The sequence below is a fragment of the Abrus precatorius genome, unplaced genomic scaffold, assembly GCF_003935025.1.
Source record: "Abrus precatorius isolate BTA unplaced genomic scaffold, Abrus_2018 Scaffold8, whole genome shotgun sequence".
NCBI classification, from domain to species: Eukaryota; Viridiplantae; Streptophyta; class Magnoliopsida; order Fabales; family Fabaceae; genus Abrus; species Abrus precatorius.
The window spans coordinates 2,400,275-2,427,781 of record NW_020874428.1 but is presented as its reverse complement, the minus strand read 5'-3'; the positions used below and the strand labels follow the sequence as shown (position 1 = coordinate 2,427,781).

Below are 27,507 nucleotides of genomic sequence, written 5' to 3'. Positions count from 1 at the left end.
TATGTCATATCATCATCAACATCAACTTTATATTATATACGAGCCAAATTAAATAACACATGAATAGATAATAAAAACATTATCAAATTACTAATAAAAGAATCATATGAAAAGAAAATAAAAAACCCATTTTAAGAAATTTGTTTAAAAAAAAAGGGAGGCCTAATAAAAAAAAAATTACAAATTTTTAAAGGATCAAAACTTTATTTAAGGCTTTGTATTTGTACAGCTTCTTTTGTGTATAATGAATGCCTTGATTTTTGTTCATGTACTACTTGCTTTCAATGAAATCCTCAACTTCTTCAATTTGAGAACGCATGTTTTGTAGCTCATTCAGGACACTTAAAATTTACAACACAGGCCTCACCCCAGAACCATATACACAAAAACAAATACAACATGGAAAGCACATACTTTTGTTGCCTTCCTAAAGCCAGGATTAAGGCATTGATTCTCAACATGTTACTTCGTGGCATAGCACTCAGTGATTGTAGAGGACAGTTAACCAACCAAAAAAGGGAATCAGCATTGAAAAGAGTGCGCTACAATCCTTGCTTATTTGTCCCCCAATCTGAAATATTAGCTATCACAAAGCCTGCAAATACCTGCAACTCAATGCAAAAACAATTCCATTAATATGTGATTGTAAACAAAAATGATTTGATGAATGTGACCTCCATATATGAGTTATTAGCATGTTACATTATGGTCTAGAGTCTAGACTAGATAAAATTACTGGGCAAGTTTGTAGGAATTCTTGATGTCAAAGAAAGAGATATTTCTTATTGATGGTAAATTTCTTTGAATCAACAGCTGAATCATACATCTCATTAGTACAACTTATATGCAACTTAAACAACAAATGACAATGTGCTACGTGGAAGCTATAACATCTATCTTTCTAACCGATTTACAGTAGACCTAACAAATTACAATAACATACAGAATCAGAATCATTATGGCGCAATTTAGATAAATTTTTAGATAAGCACTCAAATAAAAAAGAAAATAAAGAGGTAAAGATGAATAAAACTTCTCTCACAACTTCAAATTAATTTATGCACTTCAAGTTTCGGACAAGTTAAATTATGATACTTTTAAAAAAGTTGAAGAGCAGCAGATGATTTTAACTTATGAGAGGAATTTGATTCATTTTACTTCCTTACTTTTGTCTTCTATTATAAGTACTTATTGAGAAGCTTGTCTGAACTGGGCCATAATATTAAGTAATAATAATGAACTGAAGCATGCAAACAAAACTGGAATAAATACAACTATAAATTATCTAAAGAGCAACGGAATCAACAGCATAATGCCAAAAGAATTTTTTATATATTTTAATTTTAAATTTTTGTTGAGAAACGATAAAATAGTGATCCTCTCACTGACCACAGGTACTGGCTGAGAGCTAAGAGAACATCAAAATTTGAAATATCTTAGGCATAAGAATACCTGAACTGAGCCAAGAATGTACAATGCTGAGTAATGCCGACCATGGATCACCATGTCAGCCAACATAGCAAGAGGAATGGTGAGTGACATGCCCAAAGTGGCCACCAGAGGAGTTGTCCATACAACACAGAGTGCCCTGGTAGATAAATAAACTCTAATGTAAAGATTTGGGATAACTCTGTGTGAGTATGTAAATTAGTCAGATTAATTTCATGTACCAGAAGTAGTCTGAGAGAACACTTCCAATTAATCCATTGGCAAGAACCACTTCATCCATTTTAGCAGAATGGGGAATTGTAAACTTAGGTTCAATTCCTAAGGCTGACAATGGCCAGACTGAGACAAGTATAGAAGAGAATTAGAACTCAGTTAAGAAACACGAAACAAGTTCAATGAGCACATGAAAAGGAGTGGGCTCAGAGAATCTTTTTTAAGTTGACATTTATAAGCAACTATAGTCCATGGAATCATTGCTGTTTAAAAAAAAAACTTACTAAGCCACCATAGTGCTACAAGCGTAAACAATCCAATATATCCGAACAGCTTTTGCACATCCACCCGTTCTCCTTCTTCACCAGAAAACTTTTTAAGAAGAACTGTGTGGCATTAACATTATAGAAGCTGTCATTATTCGTCTAAATTATCTGACAAATACAAAAAATTTAAATGTTAAGACATTGCCTAACCTGTAAATAGACCATATGACATGGCTGAGAGAAGGCCAAAAAGATCCCCAACAAGAGAGCGCTGCCCATTGCTGAACACAAATATCAACTGTCAATGCCCAAAAAATAGTATTACAAAGAGCAAGCCGGTGATAATACATGAAAGACAACAATATGACTCTTTAGTAATCTGCAGCATGACTAAAGTAATGAGCTAAATTTTGCACAGTTTTTCTGATCCCTCCTATCTATATTAATATATGAATGAAAACTTACATTGGTACACATATTAGGAGAGATAGATTTCTCAAAAATGTGATGCAGGACAAAGAGGATTATTCATGCTAGAGACATAATCATATAAAAAGATACATAAGCCTACACCAAACTGATAGAACTGCAAATGATTCACAGTACTTTTGAGAGGCCTGGACTCTCCCATAACAATCTGTATTTCCTCTCAAATCACCAAATAAAATCTTCCTCTCAACCCCTTTTCTTATTTATAGGCAACATGCCATATTCAAATTAACTCACCTAACTCACAACTAACCCACAAATATAACTAATTAATGGATACTAAATAATCTATTTAAACAAACTACTAACGGAGATTACCTAACACTAACATCTTATGCTTTTTTGGGTGATTCAACCCTACATTAAAGAAGGAGTTAAAGCAATTGTGGACTATGGCCATCCTTTGGACAAGGACCATAAGGGTATGGCCCTTCCCCACAGGGTTTACCCAGGGATCAAATGAATTTACTCTCCTTGAGAGACACGATTCATTTCCACTGCACCAGGTTAGCATCTTAAGCTTTTAGCGAGTTACTCCTTGACATGATACCAAAGCATCTATATATATATATATATATATATATATATATATATAGCATAAATTGAATTTCAATGCATGGTTCAGGTCCGATAGAAGTCTGAGGGTGTATCAGATTAGAATTTTCTTTCTTATGTTTTAAACTTTAGTAGTGAGCTTAGCAATATATAATTAAGCTAGTACATAACCCTTGGGATTTTGTATTCAGCCAGCATAAAATATATTTTCCGTTTTGAAATGTTTCTAACCTGAAAACAAAACTTCTTTTGCATCTACTTTTTTCCTTGTGTTTGCGTCAAATTGGGATTAGAGCTCAATTTAGCAAATCCCAGAGAGTGTGGATAGACTGCAGTTCACACTCAACATGGGTGACAAAAGGGTGTAAAGTGATATATTGGCTAGGTTTGAGACATCGCCCAGCTTTGATAAATTTCTCAATAAATACTTATAAGAGTACAAAATTAAGTTGTAAAGTAAATCAAACTTCTCTGTTAAAATTAACTTATTTTTCTTTATTTTTAGAAGTTTTCTCATTTAACTTCTCTAAAACTTGAGAAAATAAGTTGTTTTTAACTTATAAGAGAAGTTTTATTCATTTTTCAAGTTAATTTTCTTATCTTATAAGGACTTATCTATAAGCTTATCCAAACTAGGTCATGGAACACCAATATATAGTGGGGTCTCTCCCCTCTTAACAGCCCAGCTTCAAACTCCCAGCACATAACTATGAAAAGTTAATCAATATTACATTTTTTTTATAAAATTTTATCTTCTAAAGTATAAACTTCATCAGTGATACCAATATAGCTAAGAAAAGGTAAATATGGTCAACATAATCAAGATAAAGATGACAATTTTACACAATAGGGACCAAATGAGACACTATCCAGTGACGTTTTTCTTTCCAATTAAACAGCAAAAAAAAGCATTTTGGACTTTTGATTGTGGAACAATTCTTTATAAACATTTATATTTTGTTAACGAGCTTAGAGAGTATAGGATGAGAAAGAACTGTCTCCTTCCACCTTATGCATTAATTTGATTGACCTCTGTTTAATTGGTTAAAACTGGAAATAAATAAATAAATAAATAATGAAGGTGACTTTGTAAAGAGATAATAAAGACTTACGAAGCACTTGATTGCGTCTCATCTGCAGCCCAAGTTTTTCCTATAGTTGTCATAGCAACCCCAGCCATGCTGACCAAAACAGCAACTACTTTTGCCACATTTAAAGTGTCTTGGCCCATAAACACACCAATGAAAAGAGTGAAAAGTCCTGAAGTAGATGACAATACTGTTGTACTTGCGACACTTGTTCTTGCAAGGGCAGCATTTGATAGATACTGAAAGCAACAGAATATGAATTAGTAAAATAAAACTACTATACAACAGAATAAACATCAAAGCTATGCATGAACTATTGAAAAACAAGTAGATGTCAACTATATGTGATGTCGAATTTATCTATGCAAAGATCTAACGACTCTAGACAGAAATGGAATGCAATTACTTCACCTTTATATAGTTTCACATTCTCTCAATTCAAAGCTTCTTTTTAGTGTAGAGTTAATGAAATAACTGGAATTAAAAAATTTCAATTGGTATTGATGCTTTATCAGAACATGAAAGCATTAATTTATCTTATAGATATATGTGTGGAACATCAGAAATCAACTGTCTTATAAAAACAGAACAGAGAAAACTTTTTTTCTCTTCTTGGTTAAAAGTCACAGCAAAAGGGTGAGTAATGGCAAAACAGTGCTTTGTGAACAAGCAAGCCAACATGGGTTGTAATTATGGAAAAAGGCTCTCAGCTAGCCGAGGTAAGGTTTTCTACATCTCACCCTCCCTAGATCCCACAATAGTAGGGGGCTCATGGAAGTTATAATAACAAAATTCAGTTGTAAGCATGCTAAGGTCGCCTAACTACACAATCAGATATCAATCTTAAGTTACTTACCTCTGTTACAAACCAAATAGGTGCAATGTAAAATCCATAAGTAGCAATTTCCTTCGTAGTAAGTTCTTTCTCTGCCTTTGACAAGTTGGGATCATTATATTTAGCCACCAATGGCTTTACTTCTTCAAGAGAAGATAAATCTAAATCACTATCTTTCCGAGTCACATTCCCCAGTTCTACTTCCGAGTTTTTTTGCACTACATTGCCTTTGAGAGGAGAGGTAATCCTGATAGTGAACTCGTCCTCATGTTTTGCATTTTTTCCACTTTTAGAAGAGCGGCCTTTAAGTAAGTTATAAAGACAGTCCTTAATGAATGCTATTGGGAGGTAAACTACCATAAGAGAAGCTCCAAGATATGTCACTGCAAATGGCTGCTTGTAATCTGAAAAAATACCCTGCACGGAAAAGTTTAATTCAGAGAAGCATTCATACATATATAGTTCGGATGAGGGCACAGTGCATGCTACTGTCTCCAATAAAAGGAAATCCCTTGAGCAGCATTTCAAACTACAACAGACTTTCAACAACATCCCTTGACCATGCGAAGATAAGGATTCAGATATAGAATTCTATCAAATTTAAGTTAATACAATGGCTTACAAATATAAATCTTTAAGCACACTCAGCATGGTGCCTTCTGGTGGATATATGTAACACATAACAATATAACAAATAACTGGAATAAAGGATCCCCTAAGTGACACCTTATTTTACAGGTCTGCAATTCTCGTTCAACCAAGGCCAAGAGGATTGCATGGTTTAAGATTAGCTATACGTAAACAAATCATTTTAGCCAACAAAACTTTAATCTCAACTAGAGAACTTTATGATGGAAATACGAAGTTCCAACTAGTGTAATAATGCAAAGGTTGACTCTTAAGGATTTGGTAAGCTTCAAAAACAAAGTCACATTAAGCAAACGTCAACCTGCATCCATCTCTCAGATACAATACCATCGTAATTGATGTTGTGTGATTAACAGAAGGTACTATATGCCAGGACAAAAGCCCCATAATCATTTAATATGTTGAACTGGCACCAAAAATACTTCGGAAGAAAACTGAAAAAACAATAATCTTCACATTTGAACAAAACAACAATAAAGACAACAAAAAAGGGTCTCTTTTTTTTCCACAAGTTGAGGAACATACACACATGCACATTTAACAAAAAAGCATTCACCCCAGACTCAAAAGAAAACCCAATTCACATATCCAACGAAACCTTAAAAAGGGTAAATTTAGAAGTTTAGCATTGGTCCTTACCTGGGTGACTTCGGCAGAGGTGACCCATATGATAACCACAGTAGCTATGAGGAACAACCCAGCCTTATATCTCCAACCCATTACAAAACTAACTATACCCAGATGAAGAAAACCACGAGAATTGCAAAGATCCAGGCGTTTCTGCTTCTGTCAGATCCCCGAATCACCCTTAAACAAACCAATTTGTCAACTACATTAGAAGAACAAGACCATGGGGGAGCAAAAGCTTCAACCTCGCTCACAAATTGGACAAGAGAGAAACAGAAGCAGCAGCTATGCGTGAGAAGATTTTGCAGGGAAACTAGGAGGTTGGAGAATTCTTACAACTACAGAAAAGGCAAAGAAAATGGGTTGAAAGAGAAAACAACGACGTAGGCAAGTGTCAATATTAAGTTATGGTTCCTGAAATTAGTCAATTGTTGTCTCAAACATGTTAACGATACTTGGGTACAAAATTGTTTATCTGCATTTTTGTAGGATTTCCTTTTCTTTCCCTACTTCTCATTATTGTGTACTAAATTTTCATTCTATGAATTGGATTCTCATGCTTTCAATCTCTTACAATTTTTGGACATTTTGTCTTGCTTTTCTAACCATGAAATTTGGAGTAAGCCATCTATAAACAGAAAAACCGGTCTATATAAATAGAAACTAAACAAACCAAATTTGTTTTAGTATTTTTTTATTTTCTTTTTTTTTTTTTTTTGGTGTAGAAGCAATTGGCTTTCAGTAGGAGTCATCTTCATGGATCAAGTTTAATTTAAATAAAATTTTAATTAATTAAGTTGACCCGACCCAACGTATCAAATTTGGGTTTAGTAATTGAATTTGTACATATTTATATAGTTCGAATTTGTACAAATTTTTAGGCCTTAAATTTCTATAGTTCGAATCATATTAATTTGGTTGAAATCACCACCAGAGTTGGCTTTAGATTACTCTAAGCTTTCAGTGATATATTAAATAATTAAATGATTTCATTAGCTTATAAACCTTTTAAGAATTTATGATGTTTCTCCCTAAATTCGATCCATTTAAATTATCCATGAAATCATCACAAGTACTCTTTTATTATTATTGGAATATGTTGCCATGCTTTCGAAATGTGAAAAGAGTGAGCAACCAAAGATAGAGTGAAACTTTCCATAATAATTGTGTTAGTTATTGGGTCATTGAGGCATTGACAAATCAACTATCCACAAATTGGTAATTAACAAATAGGAACAACAAAAATATTGGCAATGGGAGGTGAGAAGGCATTGTATCCTTTTGTTGTGCGAAAGCTAATGGAGTGATGAGTCATGACAGAGATAGCCATTCATTTACTTTGTTTGAAGAATATTAAGATGCACATAATCAAGTGATATTTTTCTTAGAAAAGTAAAAAGCTTATGCTAAATCAAAAATTAACTAAAGTTTTATACTATTCTTTTAATATTGTATCATCATATATGTTAGTCTTTAATTTTTTTTTTTAAATTGTTAATTTTTAATTTCATAAAGTATATATTATTCATTTAATTCTTTTCAATTTTTGCTTGTTAAATAAATCATCTTTAATTTATCTCTTAACATTTTTTGTGTTAAAGATATTAAAATAAATATTATTTATAGAGTTAAAGACTAATTAGAAATTTTTATATTTTTAAAACTAAAATATTTAATCCATATAACAAAAACCATTAATAATTAGTGCATACTTATTGAAGAATTTCGTTTTGTACAGTGAGGGTGACATTTCTTCTATTTAAGACTTTACAAAAATAAATATCAATTAAATGAAATAAAAAAGCACAAAATTTAAGTGTATTTTTTTTTAACTAAAATTAAAATTTTACGCCATTAATTTAAAACATCGTTAAATGTATAAGTAAAACTCTAATTTTTTTTTACTTAAAAAAGAGCAGCAAAAATATTTAAAGAAGTGCACCTAATTTTTTTTTTTAACACAATATCATAACCCTCCAGAAAGATATTAAATTTAAAAATTAATTAACAATTAGATTTTGGGAGAAGCTGATTAACCTATTGATAATTGAATTTAACATTCATGTCTTTCTTTTGCATGAGATCAATAGAATAGACAATATACAAACATAAACGTACGTGAATCAGTACATACTTAATGAAAGATAAAAAAAAAGCTAATATTATCATACATAATCAAATTTATTTTTCAAAAATCTACTCTTGACCATTCATTTAAGAAAATGGATTGCATGGACAAAAGTATTTTCTAAGACACTTTCGCATGATATATAGCATGAGCAACTATGAGATTGTAAAACAACAAACAATATATGATAACTTATTATAAGCATATCCTAGCTATGTCGTATTAGTATGGTTAAGTGTTTGGCGAGGATTATTTTTTATCATAGTTGTTACGCGACAATAACAAGAGTGACATAGATAATAATGCAATACAAGTGGTGGATGATTATAGTAATAATAACAATTATAATAGTATTAGATAATTATAGTGATTAAAGAAAAAATCATCAAAGAGTTAAGAATGATTATAAAAATAATAATAATAATGATAACTATAACAAAAATAATAATTGATACAGGAATGGCAGTGCAACTGCATTAACGGTATATGTTCAAATAGGATAATGATTAGGCCTATTCATAATTCAAGTTTAGAATAAAATTGAACTAAGTTAGAAAACAACTTCAGTCAAACTAAAATAAATCAAAACTTATAATAACTTCAAACCAGAACTCAAATAAATTCTCTTAATGAATTTTCTGACAATATTTTTTAGTAACCATGAATTTTTAAAGTTTTGAATAATGATTAAGAAGGTTAATAAATATTTAAAATTTAAGTTGAATATAAGTTTTTACTTCAATTAGTTTCACAAAATATCTCCAACCATATAATAAGAAAAAGACTAATCTCTTCCAATGCGATTCCAAAAACATGGTTTTCTTCTTAATTATTTTCTCTGTACAATTATTATCACATTCGAACTCACGATTACATGTCAAAGGATTTGACTCCATTCACTTGAACCACTAAGCGTTTAGTTGTTAATTCATTTGATTATATTACCCTTTTACTTTATTAATGTTTTCTCATTTTACTTAATAAAGACATCAAAATATAAAGATTATAAAATAAAATAAAATAAAATAAAAAATAAAATAATCTGCCTTATTAATTTTATAAAATGATAAACAATTTAAAATCAATTAAAACCTTTAAATGATAATTATTTTAAAAATAAGAGAGTAGTCGTTTTAGTTCTCTTTATAATTTTCTTCTAATTAAACCACACATATTAAAAAATTGTTAAAATTAATTGATAAATTAATGTTTTACAAGTTAATTATAATATTATAAATTTATTCCTATTTAAAATCGAATTCTATCATTTTAATAATAAAAAGTTTAATTTTCTTAAAAGTTATATATGAGCCAAAATAATAAATATTTCTAAAATTTTGTAAAATAGACTTATATTTAATACCATAAAAATTGAGTTAATATAATTTTTTTTGTCTTTTTAATTCAGTCTACATGCAATTTTGACTTCCTAACTTTTTTTTAGTTGATTAAATCTTTCTACTTTTAAAATTGAACAAATTTGATTCTTCTATTGATTTTGTTCTATCTAAAATCATTAAATTATTTTTGTTTAAATATTCAAGGAATTTACAATAAATTTATTTTATTAAATAAATTTAAATGTTTAAAACTAAAATAAATAGTAAAATTATGATAATATTTGAAAAAAAAAATCAAAGGCATGTGATCATGATTTAAAGAGAGACATGTGATCAAAATTTGATGTTTAAAACTAAAATAAATAGTAAAATGTCTTGAACCTTTGGCCTAACATGGCAGCATATGTTTACTTGGACTTGGAAGTTTTTGTGAAACATTTGCGGCCTATACCTTCGTTCTCCTACATACAACAGTGTTGTCTGCAAATTGTTTCATCAATTCATGCATGCATGTACCTTCTACTTAGTTGCATAGTTCATTTTGAACCTCTGTAACCTAGAGTGTGCTAATTCAAAGTTCTTAAATTATTCCTTACTTTATCCATACCCATAACTAGGAGGTTGACTAGAAAGTGTGGTCCTCTTAACAAGAAATTAATGTGATATGACTATGAGACTATAAGTATGTTTCTGGTTCTTAATCATCACATGACATGTAATTAAGATTTTTAAAATTTTGATAATGTGTTGCATGATGATTAACAGAGACTTAAAAAATTATGGTACTTTTCGATCACGTGATAAATTCTCCTCTTTTTCACTCCTCAAAGTAAAACTTCAAAGTGTATTAGTAGCAAACAATTTTGGTGCTTGCATGAGAAGATAATTTCAAATATTTTTGGTTACCAATAAGAAAATCTATCCCTAAATAATGTGAGGTGTTATTTTTAAACAAAAATACTTTTAGAAGTTATTTTAAACAAAAAATTTTCTTTCCTCAGTAAATCACTTGGCTTCTTCAACATTATTTTATTTTATTTTTATTTTTCATAATTTAATTTTTAATTTTAAAAATTATATCTCTTTAGTTTAATATTATAAAATATTTATTATTAATAATGAAAGTATTTATTATTTTTTAAGTTAATAAAATTGAAAGTTAATTATATACTATAAGCACTATATGAAAAATTTATTGATTAGTATAAAAAACCAAAGAAATTATCGGGTACTCTGGCCTTTAAAGGCTAGGCTTAATTGTTATATGCTATTCACATAGTGGTTCTCCGAGAAAGGAAATTATGAAAGGAAAGAGAGGAGTACAAAATTTCTATTTTAAATAATTAAACATATTTTAATTTGATAATTATTCTAAAATAATATATTAGCATAAATTTAATATATTAATTAATTTATAATTATCATAAATGATATAATGCTCTTAATGTAAAAAATTACTTCTCTTTTTTTTTTTTCTCAAAACCCCCCTCCTAGGCATTCTTAAAAGAAAATTAATCTATCGTGAATTTGTGATATTAAACCAAACAAAGTACTCTTTTTTCGAAACAAGGTGAAAATGGTGTAACGTTTTAATTGTCAAATTTTAAAATTATAGTTCATTTATATTTCTATTTTTTTTTATCTTATTTCTGTCTTTTTAATTAAATATTTATGCAAAATAATATTTTCTATCTTTTAAGTTTATGTAAAATTTTGATTGATCATCTATTTTTTTATTAATTTAATCTTTTAAGATTAATTAAATTTATTTAATCTTTTAATTTTTTTTATTCAATTTAGTCCTTTAAAATAATTCTTTATAACAAAATGAACCTTTAACTTTGTTCTATAATTTAGCTTAAGTAAAAATTTTAAAATGATAACATTTTGTACAAGAATTTTTTTCTTATTTTACATCTTTTACACATTTTACAATTAAATTATCATCCAATAATTTTTAAAGCATCACTGAGAACCTTTTAAATTGTCTACAAATCCTTTTTGATTAACTACTCATCTATGCCTTTTTTTTTTTCAATCGTAAATACTAAATAATCATTCTCAATTCTTAGTTGATTAAATCTTATACATTTATAATTTTTATTGCTAATCATTTTCATTATGAACCATATCTATGTCAAATACTAAATCTTTTGAATTAGATAAATTTGAAAGAAGAAGTAAAAGTAGAGAAAAAATTAGTAAAAAACAACAATTCAAAAGACTAAATTAAATAAAAAATTAAATGAAACTTAAAAATAATAAAATTAATTAAAAGTCAAATTAAATTCACTCAATAGTTAGACAAAAGATTTAGTTATATAAATTTAATTTATAACTAATATTAAATTTATTTTAAAAAATTAGATGTATGTGAAAATAATTTTTTATTCACTATATTTTTTTATTTAGTTTAGTGTTTTAAATCAACTTTATAAAATTAAAATTTATTTATTTATCTAAATTCATATTATTTATAAAGGTACTATCTCATGTCCTTATTTATTCTACCTCCGTGTTGTATCCGTTTATAATTTTTTTTATAATTATATTTTATGATTAATATTTTTATTAATTTTAATTTTTATAATTAAGATTAAATATTTAAAATAGTATTTTAAAAAAATAATATAATATTTTATTATTATTTAATATTTTTAATATTTATTTATTGATTTTAATTTAAACTTTCATTATTAACTCTATTTATAAAAAATAATAATAAATATTTTATAAAATTTCTATAAAGTATAATATAATTAACAAAAATAACAAAAATTTCTATATAGTACAACATATTAGTTTTACTTTAAAAAGTTAAATTTACAAATATATTAAAAATTAATTTTTCTTTAAAAGTTAAAATTTAAAGTGAATTTAAAATTAATTTAACATAAAATTAAATTTAAAACTTACTTAACTAAATATTACATTTAAAGCTGATTTTAATAAAAACTAAATTTAAAATTAATTTTAAACAAAATCTAAAATTTAACTTTATAATTAGTGCATGTGATTGATAAATGAATAAAAGTAGAAAATATAAATTTAATTTTAATACAATATGAATATAAAAAATTATATTATTAACTTATTCAAATATATATATGCAAATATCAATTTAATTTTTATTATTTTTAATATAATAATTCAATAATAGTATAAAACAAATTCATAATATATTTTATTGAATTTAAACTCAATTTAAAACTAAATTTAAAATTTAAAATTAGTTTTAGAAAAAATAAAATAATTTAAAATTTAATTTACATAATTAAATTTAAAATAAATTTAGATTGATTTGTTGCATATGCAATCTATGCCTATCCCTTGAACTTAGAAGATAAAAATATAATTTAACAAAATATTTATTACTTGTTAAAACAAATAAAATCTCTTAATTTGCCTAACTTGGTGGACTTATAATACGAAAGCATCTCATGATCTTAAGAAAAAGCTAATCGCATTAACTAAACTCAATCTTAGTTAATGGATATTAGAATCCATGCAATCAGTGTTAGTCTCGTCAGTTCATGTTGAGCATTAGGGACACTCATGTTATCAATAATAACCTATACTTTCATATTTATTCAAACACAGTACTTTCTCTGTAAATATATTTAGTTTCTACAATTTTTATTAATTTTAGTCCTTCTATTTTTATTTTGTAAATTCAAAATATTTTTAATCTTTAATAATAATGTGTTGAATTAAAAATTAACATGTAACAAAATTCGCACGTAACAAAAGAATCAACATATAACATCTTAATTAGTTACGGTCATTACTGAAACTAAAAAAGTATTGAATCTTAATAAATTAAAGATTAAAAAAATAAAAACTAAAATATAGATTTTACTAAAATATAAAAATTAAAAATATATTCAAATCATTCATTTTTATCTTTATTTTTCATTTTGTCATATATATTTTTTATTATTTTTAAATATTATTTTTATCAAGGTTTCTGATATTGGCGGGAAGGGGTTATCCTCCTTCCTTCCTTCGTAACAAGCATGCATAGTATTAGCACAGCATCTATGATCCCGGGTATCTCTCGATGACTTGAGGACAATAACGTAATTTCATTGCTCAATGCATATAATCATAAAGAAAATTGCATTTTTTAGATATTAATCTCCCTTTTTTTGGATTTATTTCAATATTATTTTAAATAATTAATGATTTTCATTAGTAAATATAATTTCTAATATAACGTCTTAGTTTCATTAATTTATTTGGGATGTGATTTTTTATTTTTATTTTACGAGATGATTTAGATATTTTTATTCAAAAATTTTTGTATGATTAAAAGTTAGGATATAAATTGTTTTGGAATATTGCTGGTAAGCGATACTAAGATTACTAATTAAGAAAACAAAAGTATAAAATATATATTAAACGAAAATGATGAAAATATTTAATCAGAGGCATGTGGCTCTACGAAGCTAACGAATAGATCCATCCCCAGGGATCACACCCCTGTATCTACATAACTTCACTTTCTGCACTGAGTCACCGTTTCCTTCACTTTCTCACATTTTCTCGAGAGAAAAAAAGGACGAATCTCAGCAACCAAACGCTTCTACCTCTATTTTCTACAAAAGAAAATGGAGATTCCTCATAAACACTTCTTCTCTGCAATTTTCTCGCTGTTTCTACTTTCGTTCGTCATCGCCGTAGTACTACTTCCAGGTCCGTTCCTTGAATTCGTGCCTCCAGCTGGTTTCAGACCTGGATATTCCGTTCCACTGGATCGTCTTCGAACAAAACTTTCTGGCGAAAATCAACTCTTCGCCGTTGGATATTCCGGCGACCTTCACCGGAACAAGTTCAGAAGTACTGCTACCGTAAGTTCCACCATTGATTTTCATTTGCATTTTGGTTTCCTCTGTACTTCCAATGAGTTAATTTCGGAGCGTTTCAAAACAGCTGATTCTGTTGCATTTAGTTTGGAGGATTTTTTGTTTTTTTTTTCATTTTAAACTTTGTCTCTGAACACGTGAGAATGAATAGATGTAAATAAGTAAATATGTTTTTTTCAAGAAATATTTATTAAGAATTTATATACAATAATTAATTTATTAAAAACAAAATATTATAAAATTTAATATATTAATATTATATAATATTATTATTAATTAATTTTTTAGTTTATATTCATAGACACATAATAAAAATTTATATATAGTAAAATTTTAAAAATTACATAATATCACTGAATTTAATGTATTAATAATATTACATACTATAATTTATTAATTCTTTATTGTACACTATCGAATATGTATTAAAAATTAATTTTATATGATATATTCTTGAGCATATCTTATAAAAACTACAAGTAAATTGACGATGAGTTGATTTGAACGAACAGGGAAAGGTAGGGAAACTTGAAGAAAGGCTAGCAGGAGCAAGAGCTTCAATGCGTATGGCTGCATCGGAATCCGAAGAACAGAGAAGCAATCTCACTATGGCCACCACCGCCCATGACGGCACGGACCGCTACATTCCCACGGGAGCTATCTATCGTAACGCGCGTTTATTTCACCGGTAACGTCTCTTATTTCATGACCTAAATTAACCTCAACATACTACTACTACAATAATAATAATATAAAAATGATTTTAATGAAAAATATTGTTAATTTTTCATAAAATGAAAAATCACATTAATTTCTATCTTCCACTAAAAATTATGTATACACTTTATTTCTGAAGTATAATATGTATAATAGTATTTTACATGTGTATAAATATAATTATTATTTAGTAAAAAAAATAATTATTAAAAAAATATATCCACGTTCATTAGTGTCTCAACAGAAAATATTTAATTATGAAACTAAGATCATTATAATATATACTTAGTTGATGTATACTCTTATGAAATGTGATGTTGAGAATCTTTATTTCAACAGGCAGCTGAGGTTGAGTGCAAGTAATTTTTGTTTTTCCTTCTTTGAGAAACCTTTCAAATATAATTAATAATTCAATTAACTTCATTAGACACAGACTCTTATATATATATATTACTTCTTTTGTTTATTCCTTTTTTTTACCGGCTTTACCTTTCAAAAAATGAAATGGAGAAGATCTGAAAGTACAATAATGTAATTATATGAATATTATTATTGTAATAATAATAATAATAATAATATATTATTATTATTATTAATGCAGATTTGTCTCCTATAAAATATAGGAGTACATTATTATAAAAAATCCAATAATAATAAAAAATTCAAATTAAATAATTAAGATTTTAATATTATACTTTATTTTTAAATCTATATATTTTCACAGAGTTTCAACAATTAATTAAAAAAGTTACCTTTTATTGCACTTTATCCCCAAAAATAAACTCTAGCGCTATTATTATAGCATCAAAAGATTACCCACTGCTTTGCTTATAAGTCACCGGCACCGTAACCTTTTTATGCCACGTAATGAGATGTTACTCTTTGTTTTATAAATCCGTAATAATTTGAACTTTTCTTCCGATATACGATAAGGAATTGCCGAGTGCGGCAGTATTGATTCATTGGCTTCGTAGTTTCACATACTCATCCTAGTGAATTATGAAAAAGTACTTATCTAAAATCAATTATGATACGCTTCTGCAAAAAGCTACTTTGCTATATGAATGAACTTTTTGATTATTGCACCAGTGCAGTAGCGCTAGTGGTAACTGGTAGTGATTTCCCCCTATTTCCATGATTCATATGTTCCGTTAAGAGAAAGGGAAATGGGTCATAAAGTACTTGATACTTTACTGGTCCAGACACATTGGCATTGCAATTAAGTTGGATGCTTATTAGCCATCCCTGTCTGATCGCTCCCCCATATTTGCTACTCATTAGTTTCCACAAACAAGCAATCAACGCCTTTAACGGATAATGTGTATAATTGGGTAAGGTACGTTAAATTAAATAAAGTTTTTTCCCTTGTATGTTTCTGTTATCATCATCATTATTATTTCCAAATTATTTACTCGGACTGCATTAGGAGACACGTGATTCTAGAATTTAAGGTTAAAGAGTGCATAATAAAGACTGAAAACTTTTCTAGGAGGATTATTTAGTAATTGTACAACAGTTGAAAACGAAAACTGAATATTGGGTGGGTATTGTGGTTAAGTTCATTTGCCCTAATAACTTTTTGGCTACAATAGAAAGACTCGAATGATCTCAATTAAAACAAGTCCCAGTATGTAGAATTCCGATCTGTTCTACAGTTTAAATTTCATTCTTCGACTGTAGAGGATCCAACCTAAATTTTTGTCGTGTTATGTGAAAAAAAATATAACATTCTGATCACAACTGCACTGGGAGTAATTCAAATATCAACTCTGGAGGATTTTGTTTCCCCGATTAGGACTATGCATGTTTCATCATTTCATTAATAAAGTTCATCAGGGTTTAGTTTTGATATGATTGTTTCTTGGTCTACAATATACTGATATCCAAATTCAACGTTAAGTATTTTCACATAGGATTTGTTAACCGAAATTTATTACCCTAACTATTTCAAATATATTGGTAAATGATAAATACTTTTTTCTATTTAACAATTATTTTAAAAAATTATTAGCATAAACAAAAGTTATGTATTGTGTTTGATTTATTCTTCCCAACCATACCATACGTTTCCTCACATTTCTTTCCATATGTTTGAGCTTCCCAATTAATAAATATTCCAAATATAGGAGTGATCCAAAAGCGCTCCACTTCTGTACCTTCAAAATTCTAATATGTGCCAATTAATGCTCATGGTTGACTAGTGCATACAATTAATGGGAGGACAACGCTGTTTTGCAATCCTCCTCTTTATATTTCTTGCGAATTTTGAGCAGTTCCTATTCTTAAAGCCTACAAAGTCTTTTCAAGTCGACCTCAGCCATCCTTGAGATATCTTTCTTACACTTTAGAAGGTCTTCAACATGGAATTTTCTCTACTCAAATTATCTAATTATATTCTGATTGCAAATTATTTTAAGTCTCATTTCTGGAATGACAAAATATAGTTGTAGCATTGTTGGTGTTAATATTTATTAATTAAATTTAGAGTTTTACCTTAATAATCTATGATAACATTAAATATAAATATTTTACTAAAATAAATAAACAGTAATAAAATATCACTTAAGTTTTTTTCTTTCCAAAATTCAAGTTACAATAAAATTCTAACACGATTAACGATAAATTTGCAAATAATATTGGAGTACACTTCTTCCCATCACAAAACCGAGTCCAAGCATAAGGTCATTAAAGTTTATATTTGAGAACTTCAATTTTTGTAGATAAAAAAAGTTCATAAAACTAATATTATTAATATTTTTACTTAAAAAATAAATATTATTAATTAAAAGATAAATAATATTAAGAATACACATTTTTTTTTAACTAAAGAAGTAAGTTCAGATACCTTTTTCTCTCAATCAGCAACTACTTTATCTATCTTATTATTTGAGTTTTTTTTTTATCATTCTTAATTCAAATACATATATTCTATTATTGAATATTTTAAATATTAAAATAAATGAAATCCATCAGCATATTAATTATCATGAATTTTAATTACCTACTATACATATAATACTTTGAATGAATTTCAATAATTCATATTATTTTAGCGTGAATAATTTTTTTAAATCTAAAATTAACAAAACGTTGCTTAACATTAACAGTGTTTCAATAAATATTAAATAGTTTGACTTTAATATTAATTAAAAATTCAATAAATGTGTTTATAAAAATTTAATAAAATACTTTGTATCTTAAAGTTGTTTAAAAAATAAATTTTAATAAAATAATTATTATTTAAATTATTTTTCAAAAAACTTATTCTAAATTTTACTTTAATATACGATTCATATGAATAGGATAGCAGCGGGTTACTGAATAGGACTCATTATGATGGATCCCATTATTATGGATAGAATTGTAGTATTCTTTATCAAGCTGAATCAAATGCAAGTTTAAATTTCTCGTAGGCTGGGGGGCAGCAATCCACAGTTGCGTTATATTTCATGACTCAGCCTGAAAACTGATACGTAGGTTAAAAAATGAAGAAGTGTTGAATTTATCTTGCTTAATAATTTTTTTATTTCTAGAAATTAATTAAGTATACGTTAACCAACAAAATTCTTTCTTAATAATTCATTTGTATTTTGTAATTAATATATACATTGTTTCCGATCATTCATGCATATTTTATCTTCTAACAATATATACAACGAATTGATAATATATTTTTTCTTTTTCACATTAAACATATATTTCAAATTTCCTGGTGAGAGAAAACACTATTTAATTTCTTCTAGTTAATTACTGTTATTTTAGTTTACTATTCCCACAAAACCCTAATTAATTATTAATCAAATTTTGAGAGTTAAATAATTTAAAATATTATTACAGGAGCTACATGGAGATGGAGAAAATATTCAAGGTGTACGTATACCCAGATGGTGACCTACCAATTGCTCATGATGGCCCTTGCAAGGACATATACTCAATTGAAGGGAGGTTCCTCCATGAGATGGAACACAATGCAAGGAATTTTAGGACCAACAATCCAGATGTTGCTCATGTTTACTTCTTGCCATTCAGTGTCACTTGGATGGTCAAGTACCTCTATACTCCACTCTCTCACGACCTCACTCCTTTAAAGCAGTTTGTCTCTGACTATGTGAGAGTGATATCTACTAAGCACCCCTTCTGGAATAGAACTCAAGGTGCCAACCACTTCATGCTTGCTTGTCATGATTGGGTTAGTTCCAAGTCCCTTTTTTTAACATGGGTTGTTGCTTTTACTTGGGTTCCTACACGGTTTCTTTCCACTCATGTTACAGTGCTCATGTCAAAGCTATAATTGAACCATGTGATCACATTGCACTAGCATCCATTAGCTCTAGGCATGCCAAGTGTTTTCAATTGTAGTTTCAATAGGATTATGGAAACTTGTTTGGATAAACTTAATAATAATATTTTAAAAAAAAAGTTAAATTAATTATTTCATAAATTATAATTAATTTATAAACTTTACTCTTCTTTTTTTTTTGGCTGGAAGCTCTTGTTTATTTTTTTAAAAGTTGAAATGCACAATATAATTTTAACATTTAAAGAAACATGATTTTTTTTTTAAAACTATTTATTAAAAATTATTTAAATTGTGCCTAAATTAACCTCAATTTTATATACAATTGGAGAAAAATGAAATTGATGTGACTACAAATTATAGTTGTAAAAACTTCTACTTACACATTTGTTTGAGAGTTAAATTTAAGAAGAGAAATTTTTTTTAAAAATTATTTGATAATAATTATTATTTAAGAATTATTACGTAAATAGGTATTTTTATAAATCTTTTAAAACTTTTTGTAAACTCATATATATATATATATATATATTTTAATCTTACTTTTCTTTTCCTTTCCTTCCCTTATTTCTGGAATCCTTCTCCTTTCTCTCTCGCAGGCTGTCTAACAAAGCCTTTAATTTTATAGAAAACCTCATTTCTAATCATAATCTAAAACCTCAGATATGTGTTAAATTCTGCATTCTAGCTTCATGTAAAAATAAACATATTCAAATAACTAGATTTTTATCCTTGATTTTCTGCAGGGTCCGCACGCATCACAGGGCAACCCCTTCCTCTACAACACCTCCATCCGTGTCTTATGCAATGCCAACACTTCAGAGGGGTTTGAACCTCGAAAGGACGTGTCCTTGCCAGAAATCCACCTCTATGGAGGTGAAGTATCCCCAAAACTCCTTTCACCTCCACCAGACAACACCACACGACAGTTTCTTGCATTCTTCGCTGGTGGTATGCATGGCCCCATTCGCCCCAACCTCCTTCACCATTGGAAAAACCATGACAACGATATTCGTGTATACGAGTACCTCCCCAAAGACTTGGACTACTATTCCTTCATGCTTAACTCCAAGTTCTGCCTTTGTCCAAGTGGACACGAAGTGGCTAGTCCTAGAATCGTGGAGGCAATTTATGCTGAATGTGTTCCAGTGATCCTGTCGAAGTATTACGTGTTGCCCTTTAGTGATGTGTTGCAATGGGAAGCGTTTTCTGTGCAAATAGATGTTTCAGATATTCCAAGGTTGAAAGAGATTCTCGGTGCAATTTCAGATGACAAGTATAGAAAGCTTAAGGAAGGAGTAAAGGCTGTGAGGAAACACTTTACACTGAATCAGCCAGCTAAGAGATATGATGTATTTCATATGATCTTGCATTCTATATGGTTAAGGAGACTAAACATAGAACTCAGAGAGACTAGTTCTAACCCCATATAGTATTCATATTATAGAGATTATATTTCTGGCCTTGATATAGGAATCTCACGAATTTGATTTGAAGAAAATTTGTACTTATCACTTTTTCCCATTATATGAATTTGCATATAAAGCTAATTTATTTGTTATGGACCATTTTTTTCCTCAAATTTTTTGGATGTATACAAAGGGGTAGGCATCAAATGAGACAATTTAATATGTTTTCTTCCTAGCTTAATCAGAATTTATCATATTCTCAAAATATACTATTAAAAAATTGGTAATTTTAAACTGAAAAATGAAACAATTTAATCCGACCGTGCTTGCTTAATTGTGAAAACACAGTTTACACTTTCTCCGATGCATAAACACACAACTCGAGACACACTCTCACAAGAAGAAATTATCAATCGCTATATATGGAGAAATGGAGGTGTGCATGGAATGCAAACAAATCCTATGTTATGTAAACAACTGAACATTTTAATTATGCACAAGTATAAGAATATAATAAATTATTTTATTTACAGCCCTAGTGATAAGCTAGAGGAATTCAGATCCTCTTGAATACAACGTAGATTACTATCATACATACATTCTTATACATGCATATAACTACATAAAATTGAGTAGAACTACAACTACATATGCATGTGACTACGAAAAATTAGATTAATCTACACTTTGACTTCTATTGAATGAAGGCATGAGAAAGACGTTCAATCCGAGATCTTAGCTTGCCTCCAAATGAGAGGGGGGAGTGTTCAGGTGTTGTTGCTTTTCTTCTGCTGGTATCATTGTTGACATGGACGGTGACAATTGCACCCATTTCTTTCTTCACTGACTTGCTGAAGTATTCAATATCAACCTCATTCCCTGATATGTCCCTCACATAGAAAGCATTCACAGATTTTTCTCCATGTGTTTCAACATCTGCTCGCACAACAGCAAGGCCATTCTCACGGAGTACTCTAGTTATATCTGAGAGCAACCCAACTCTATTTTCTGCACGCAATTCTAGCCTAACACCCTTCATGTCAAGTTAGACAAAAGCATATATGTTAATTACTTTTACCAAAGACCAATTAATAGTGAATGGAGAGTAATAGTGAAATTTAACGCCAATTGCTTAATTATTTTACCTCACAAACTCGACGTTCTATAGCTGCCTCTAAGCATTTCATTACTCGTTCCTTTTCGCTTGCAGTATTTAAAGCATATCCATCTACATGCCTGATGAAATACTCCTACAAACCCATTAACAAATTCAACTAATTACTTCATCGTGAAAAATGAGGAATACTATATTGACTAACATCAACATAGAAAAATTAGACTAATAAAACATGGATACATCTCAAATGAAACCTATCAAATGAGTAGTGAGAAATATGTTCTAATTTTATATATTTAAGGAGTAGTATTAAAGATATAAGATAAAATTATCAATTTATATGTTTTTATGTAATAACTTCAGCCTTAGCGTAGTTGATTCATGACATAGTATCAAACCTTTTGTGACCAAATGTTCTATATTTTTTCTTTTGTTTTGCATAATCAATTGGGTGGACAAATTCCCAAGATTTTAATTAAAAAACATTGTGAAAACACCCATTTTATCCAAATAATCAAAAGAATTCATATATTTAAACTAAAACTAAAGTAGAGGCAAAAGTTTGACCATATATTTATACATTGAAAAAATGATGATTTCACGAAGGAGATTGTATGTCTATACACGTCCCTTGGTCTTTATCCAACAATTTCATCTAAAGTGAAGAGAGAAAAAGACACAAGATCTGAGACTCATATAATAGGTGGGTCTTACATAGCTAGGTCCTACGTCCTCTCTAATCGCTACACAATATAGTCCTAAGAGAAGATCGATCTTGGTTGGAATATATAATTGAGAGAAGAAAGAAAAAGTGATTGATATCATAAAAAAAAATGTAAGGCGAGTGTCAAATCAAGGTGGGGAAAAAAATCAGAGAATTTGTATATACCTGGAATGCATAACCTGTATGGGAACTAATGGAAGCATGGAAAATCACGTATTGCATATCTGTTAGCGTGCAAACAGTATCAAACATGAGCCTGGGACGGTCCTTACACTCAATACTCACAATTGAATACTTTTTTTGCTCACAACTTTCAATTGTCACCATCCTTTTCCTTCCCATCATCTCTTTGGAAGAGGGAGCCTCAAAGTCCCTAACTGAAAGCATAAGTTGGTGCAACCTACGTTCCACAGTGGTCATAGTGCCTTCTCCTCCAAGAAGCTCTGAAGTCTTAACATCAGGGTGGTTTGTGCCACTACCAATTGGGTTGGTAGTGGCACGTAGCACAGTGGTTAAGTGGCCCTCAATGGAAGCTAAACGAGAAGGGTCATCAATGGCTAAGTCTGTGGATTGATCAGAAATATAAGCAACACATGCCAACCTTGCATTGTGGCTCCATGCATGAGCTTCAACAATATTGCAATGAAGGTCAGCTAAGGCAGCAGAGATCTCAGAAAACAAGCCTGGACGATCGGTTCCAGTCATTTCTATGGCTGTATGTTGCTCATTTGAGTGGTGAACCAGTGGAAAGAGTGTTTTGGAGTAGGTCTTGTTGGTCATTGTTATCACTGAATTGTTATTGTGTGATGGTGGACAGCCTTTTGATCTTCCTATGGCCTGCATGCATGCATTTCAAATTTACCCTCTACCTCACTTCATATGTTAGATGAACAACCAAGAGTAAGCAAACAATCAATAGAAAAACATCAATGTTACTTTTTATAATTGTTTTCATGGAAAAAAGTATTGTGGGAAACATTTTGACCATGATAAGAATATGAGTGGAGAAGGAAAAAATTGTTTGTTTTAAGAAGAAAAAAATTGTATATACTTTCGTGTGTATATATCCTGAAAATTAGTTCCTACGTTTATTTTTTCTGTAGGAAATGTGCTTTTCACTCTCTCCTTAGATATGAAAAACTAATTTAACCTTTTAATTCGCATTCTCTTTTACTTTTTAAGTGGGGCACATCTAGAATAAATAAAAACATTTTTTTTGGGGGGGGGGGGGAGGAATTAGATAACTAGCACCCAGATATTGGAAATTCAATGTTGTTTTCATGGTTGAGAAATTGCAGTACCTGTTGGATGTAGTTGATGACTTTCTGGTCGGTTAGTTTGTTGCCATGTTCATCTCTCACATGAAATACTGCAATTAAATTTTTACGTTAGTGGTATAGAAATTTTTAGACCAATGTATATACATACACGCATGCTATACATAATTATCATTTATGTGATGCGCACCGTCCATAAACCAGCCAGCATCAGATGAAATATAGCTTTTGCAGATTTGAAGGTTCATGTCTGTTAAAATTTGCACTACTTCTAGAAGGAGACCCTGCTGGTTAAGGCTATCTACCTGAAATCAAATGGTAACATATGTCATCAATCAATTAAATTAGAACGTTTTTGTTAATCTTATTATACATATATATTATTGTCACGTACCTTCACCACTGTGCATCCTTCTATGCTTTCATTGTCAATGCAAACTCTACAACTGTGGGACACAACAAATTAACATGTGCGTGTTGCACAGAAAATTCAATTCATTTATTGATTATCAAACAAATTGAAATGTTAATATGAAGAGTTTGAAGAATTACTTACGGTGGGCCATATATTCTTTCAGGGAGAGTATCAAACTCAGGATCAAAGTAAGGCCAACAAACTTTATTCATGCTGTAAATGAAATAATGGCACAGAGAAGAAAGCTTCTTATTAGAAAATGCTAATAATATGAAAATTTGTGAGGGGAAGAGATGAAGAATGATGAGTTTTAATTCATAGTTTGAATTGCTGATAAATATGACAACCATTCATAGCTCATGGCAACAACCAACAACGTGACAACTCAGCACGTGCATGAAGAAAGAGGTAGTCAAAGTTTACCATGTGCAAGAAGAGAGTTTTTTTAGATCAACATGTAAACGTTGAGCCTAAATTGTAGGACAATTTTCTAGGACTGTTTCACTTTCTAAAAGATTAACTTATTAGCCGCATGTTTTTATTTAATTAATTATGGATGTTTTAATTTCTAATTTTGATAGAAAATAAATAATATTTATATTGAAAACATGCTTCATAAAAAGTATATATATAATTCTGATCATGGGTTATATAGAGAGAGAGAAAGTAAAATGTATAATTTTATATAATCACTAATTAGAAAATTAATAAATATTATGAGAAAATATTGATATGTACACAATAAATTATAAAATTATAAAAGACTCAATAATGAAAATTTCAATTAGTAGTATAATTCTGTATTTTATTATTTAAAGTGCACTTTGCACTTTAAAGAGGCACATTATATAAGGTAACACGAATAATTCAATAATTTGGTAAAGAACTTGCGCGTGTTTTACTTTTGCTGTCGCAACGATGCATAGGCTTTGATTATTTGTCATTTGTTTCAACTGTTCAATGCTCCTGCAACTTCAATTTTAACGTAGAAATGGTAATTGCATTTGCATATTCTAAAACTTTCATGTGGTTAAAACAAACTACCACGCAAAGCTCGTTTGCATTAATAATAATAATAATAATCACCAAATAAGATCCATGAAAGTTTAAAATAAAGTTGTAGATATATCAATGTGATGTATATATTATTCAATATGATATTCAATGTCATACTTTAAATTAGAAAACATGGTCACTTAGTTCAATTGATTGGGAGTTTATGACAGCCAGTATGTGTTTGACCACTGATTAATTATAAGAAAATATGTTTTTTCAAAAGGCTTTTGAATAAATTAAAAAAAATGTCTATAACCAAAACTGATTTTCAATTGTGTAAAACTATGTAGAAATAATAAGCTAACTTGTAGTGATTATAAACGTTAAAAAAATGATCTTACTACTAATTGATTACAATTAATTAAGAACTAATTAAAGTTGGGTTTCATAAGACGTGTGAAGATTAGGAAGAGGATAATGATGTGTAAAACAAAAGTGCAATAGGCTTACATGGAAAACGCAGAGGGGGGCTTGAAGAGCCCAAATTACTACACTATAGCCAACCCACCAATGCCCAAAAAAAGCCCAGAAGAGAGAGAAGAATCAGAAGTGAGTTCCCTCTCTCAAAACCAAATGAATATCATGAAAAGAACATGACCAGCATGCTCTAAATATGTAGTGTAGGAAGAAATAGTGAGAGAATATTGTTGACTTGGTGGTACCTCTAATTTGCCATTGCCCGTGACTTCATCATGAACTTGAATTAAGTAAAATAAGTGGAAGACAATAGATCATAGACACAACGATCCGAAGAAAAGGAAACCCTAAAAAGTCAAACCAAGTTATCTAAAGCCACGTTTTATATTTGATCTCTTCTTCTCTATCATACCATACGTTTCCACAAATTTCTCATCATACATTTGAGTTTCCTAATAAATTAACAAATGTCACAAATATTTGAGTGATCCGAAAGCAAGCTCTCTCTTTGTCCCTTTTGATTTGTGGCAATTAACACACATGCTTGACTAGTCCATATGTAATATGAGGACATGCAACAATGTTTTCCTCTTTGATATGGATGACGTATTTTCCTTATGATTCAGAATTTCAGAAGGTCTTATTCAACTTGGCATTTTCCTTACCCAAAATAGATATCATGTTTTGATTTAAAACTACTTTTAATGTCCTGTTACAGTAAGACATGTTTATCAATTGTAACAACAATTACCCAATATTAATGTGTTCATAATACTATTTAGTTATGCTTCCCATCATGATACGCTAGCTAGCATCGGCTCAATGAATGAATTCATTATCACATAGATCAGATTATTAACGTATGATTAATGGTTATCACTTATCAAGCTATTTCATAATGCAACTTTAAATTTCTAATAGCCAGCACACACCCACCTGTAGTGGTAGTATATAACATTTGAAATCATGCTCTCTTTTAAGTCGTGTTAGCATAGTTTAACATATCAACCAAGGCCAATTATGAAGTTGGCTCAATATCAACTCTAACACCCTTTGAGATTAAATTTATCATATCTAATAAAAAATAATTTTTTCAAATATTTCGTGAATACATAAAATATATTTCAATCATATATAATTCAATAATACAGTATATTTTTACAATTAAAATTATAATTTATAGGACATACATATTTTATAACTATTGAATTTAACAGGTTTAATTAGATATAATTATCATAGAAGTAAGAGTTAATTTAATTAAATACGTAAATATATTTTAAAAGGGAACAGTATTATTCACCTTCAGATAAATTAAAATTCACATCGAAACTATTTTAGTTAAGTTTGTAAATTTTAATTCAGGGTAAAACTAAACCCTAGTCATTTGTTAGGATTTGAATTTATCCCTTTTTAAATTAACTACGTTTTAAATTTCTTTGTCCTTTTTTACTTTCTTTATTTCACAGTATTAATCGACTGCATTTGGATAAAATTATAATTATCCAGTATTTAATAGCAAAGTCTCTTTAGAGATCCTCAGATTCTAAACAAGGAAGATACAATAATTACAAT

General features: G+C 29.0%; 3 protein-coding genes across 3 annotated transcripts; 1 reads left to right on the top strand and 2 right to left on the bottom strand.

The window, feature by feature from the left end:
- Window positions 1–352: 352 nt before the first annotated feature.
- Window positions 353–6,769, bottom strand: LOC113847771 (uncharacterized transporter C405.03c-like). Its single transcript, XM_027477043.1, has 8 exons — window positions 6,183–6,769; window positions 4,917–5,312; window positions 4,085–4,299; window positions 2,139–2,209; window positions 1,947–2,048; window positions 1,671–1,788; window positions 1,453–1,588; window positions 353–605 (listed from the first exon to the last, which is right to left on the bottom strand). Exons 1-8 carry the CDS (start codon window positions 6,261–6,263, stop codon window positions 543–545), a joined length of 1,182 nt encoding a protein of 393 aa, XP_027332844.1. The 5' UTR covers window positions 6,264–6,769; the 3' UTR covers window positions 353–542.
- Window positions 6,770–15,150: 8,381 nt separating this feature from the next.
- Window positions 15,151–20,950, top strand: LOC113848097 (probable glycosyltransferase At5g25310). The gene is made up of 3 exons (XM_027477481.1): window positions 15,151–15,191; window positions 19,058–19,409; window positions 20,264–20,950. Exons 2-3 carry the CDS (start codon window positions 19,065–19,067, stop codon window positions 20,948–20,950), a joined length of 1,032 nt encoding a protein of 343 aa, XP_027333282.1. The 5' UTR covers window positions 15,151–15,191; window positions 19,058–19,064.
- A 670-nt stretch (window positions 20,951–21,620) lies between these two features.
- On the bottom strand, window positions 21,621–24,671 carry LOC113848090 (ACT domain-containing protein ACR2). The gene is made up of 7 exons (XM_027477475.1): window positions 24,601–24,671; window positions 24,439–24,490; window positions 24,235–24,349; window positions 24,069–24,136; window positions 22,933–23,604; window positions 22,072–22,176; window positions 21,621–21,959 (listed from the first exon to the last, which is right to left on the bottom strand). The coding sequence occupies exons 1-7, from the start codon at window positions 24,669–24,671 to the stop codon at window positions 21,621–21,623; spliced, it is 1,422 nt and encodes a 473-aa protein (XP_027333276.1).
- Window positions 24,672–27,507: the final 2,836 nt, after the last annotated feature.

Bases quoted from the DNA above. Each gene is read 5' to 3' on its own strand.
- LOC113847771 (XM_027477043.1), bottom strand. From the start codon at position 6,263: ATGGGTTGGAGATATAAGGCTGGGTTGTTCCTCATAGCTACTGTGGTT. The intron at 5,313-6,182 runs GTAAGGACCAAT...TTTTCCGTGCAG, and splicing joins CCTCTGCCGAAGTCACCCAG to GGTATTTTTTCAGATTACAA. The intron at 1,589-1,670 runs GTACATGAAATT...TTTATCTACCAG, and splicing joins GTTCTCTCAGACTACTTCTG to GGCACTCTGTGTTGTATGGA.
- LOC113848097 (XM_027477481.1), top strand. From the start codon at position 19,065: ATGGAGATGGAGAAAATATTCAAGGTGTACGTATACCCAGATGGTGAC. The intron at 19,410-20,263 runs GTTAGTTCCAAG...GATTTTCTGCAG, and splicing joins TGCTTGCTTGTCATGATTGG to GGTCCGCACGCATCACAGGG.
- LOC113848090 (XM_027477475.1), bottom strand. From the start codon at position 24,671: ATGAATAAAGTTTGTTGGCCTTACTTTGATCCTGAGTTTGATACTCTC. The intron at 24,350-24,438 runs GTACGTGACAAT...ATTTGATTTCAG, and splicing joins AAGGATGCACAGTGGTGAAG to GTAGATAGCCTTAACCAGCA. The intron at 22,177-22,932 runs GTATATACAAAT...ATGGGTTTGTAG, and splicing joins ATACAGGTTATGCATTCCAG to GAGTATTTCATCAGGCATGT.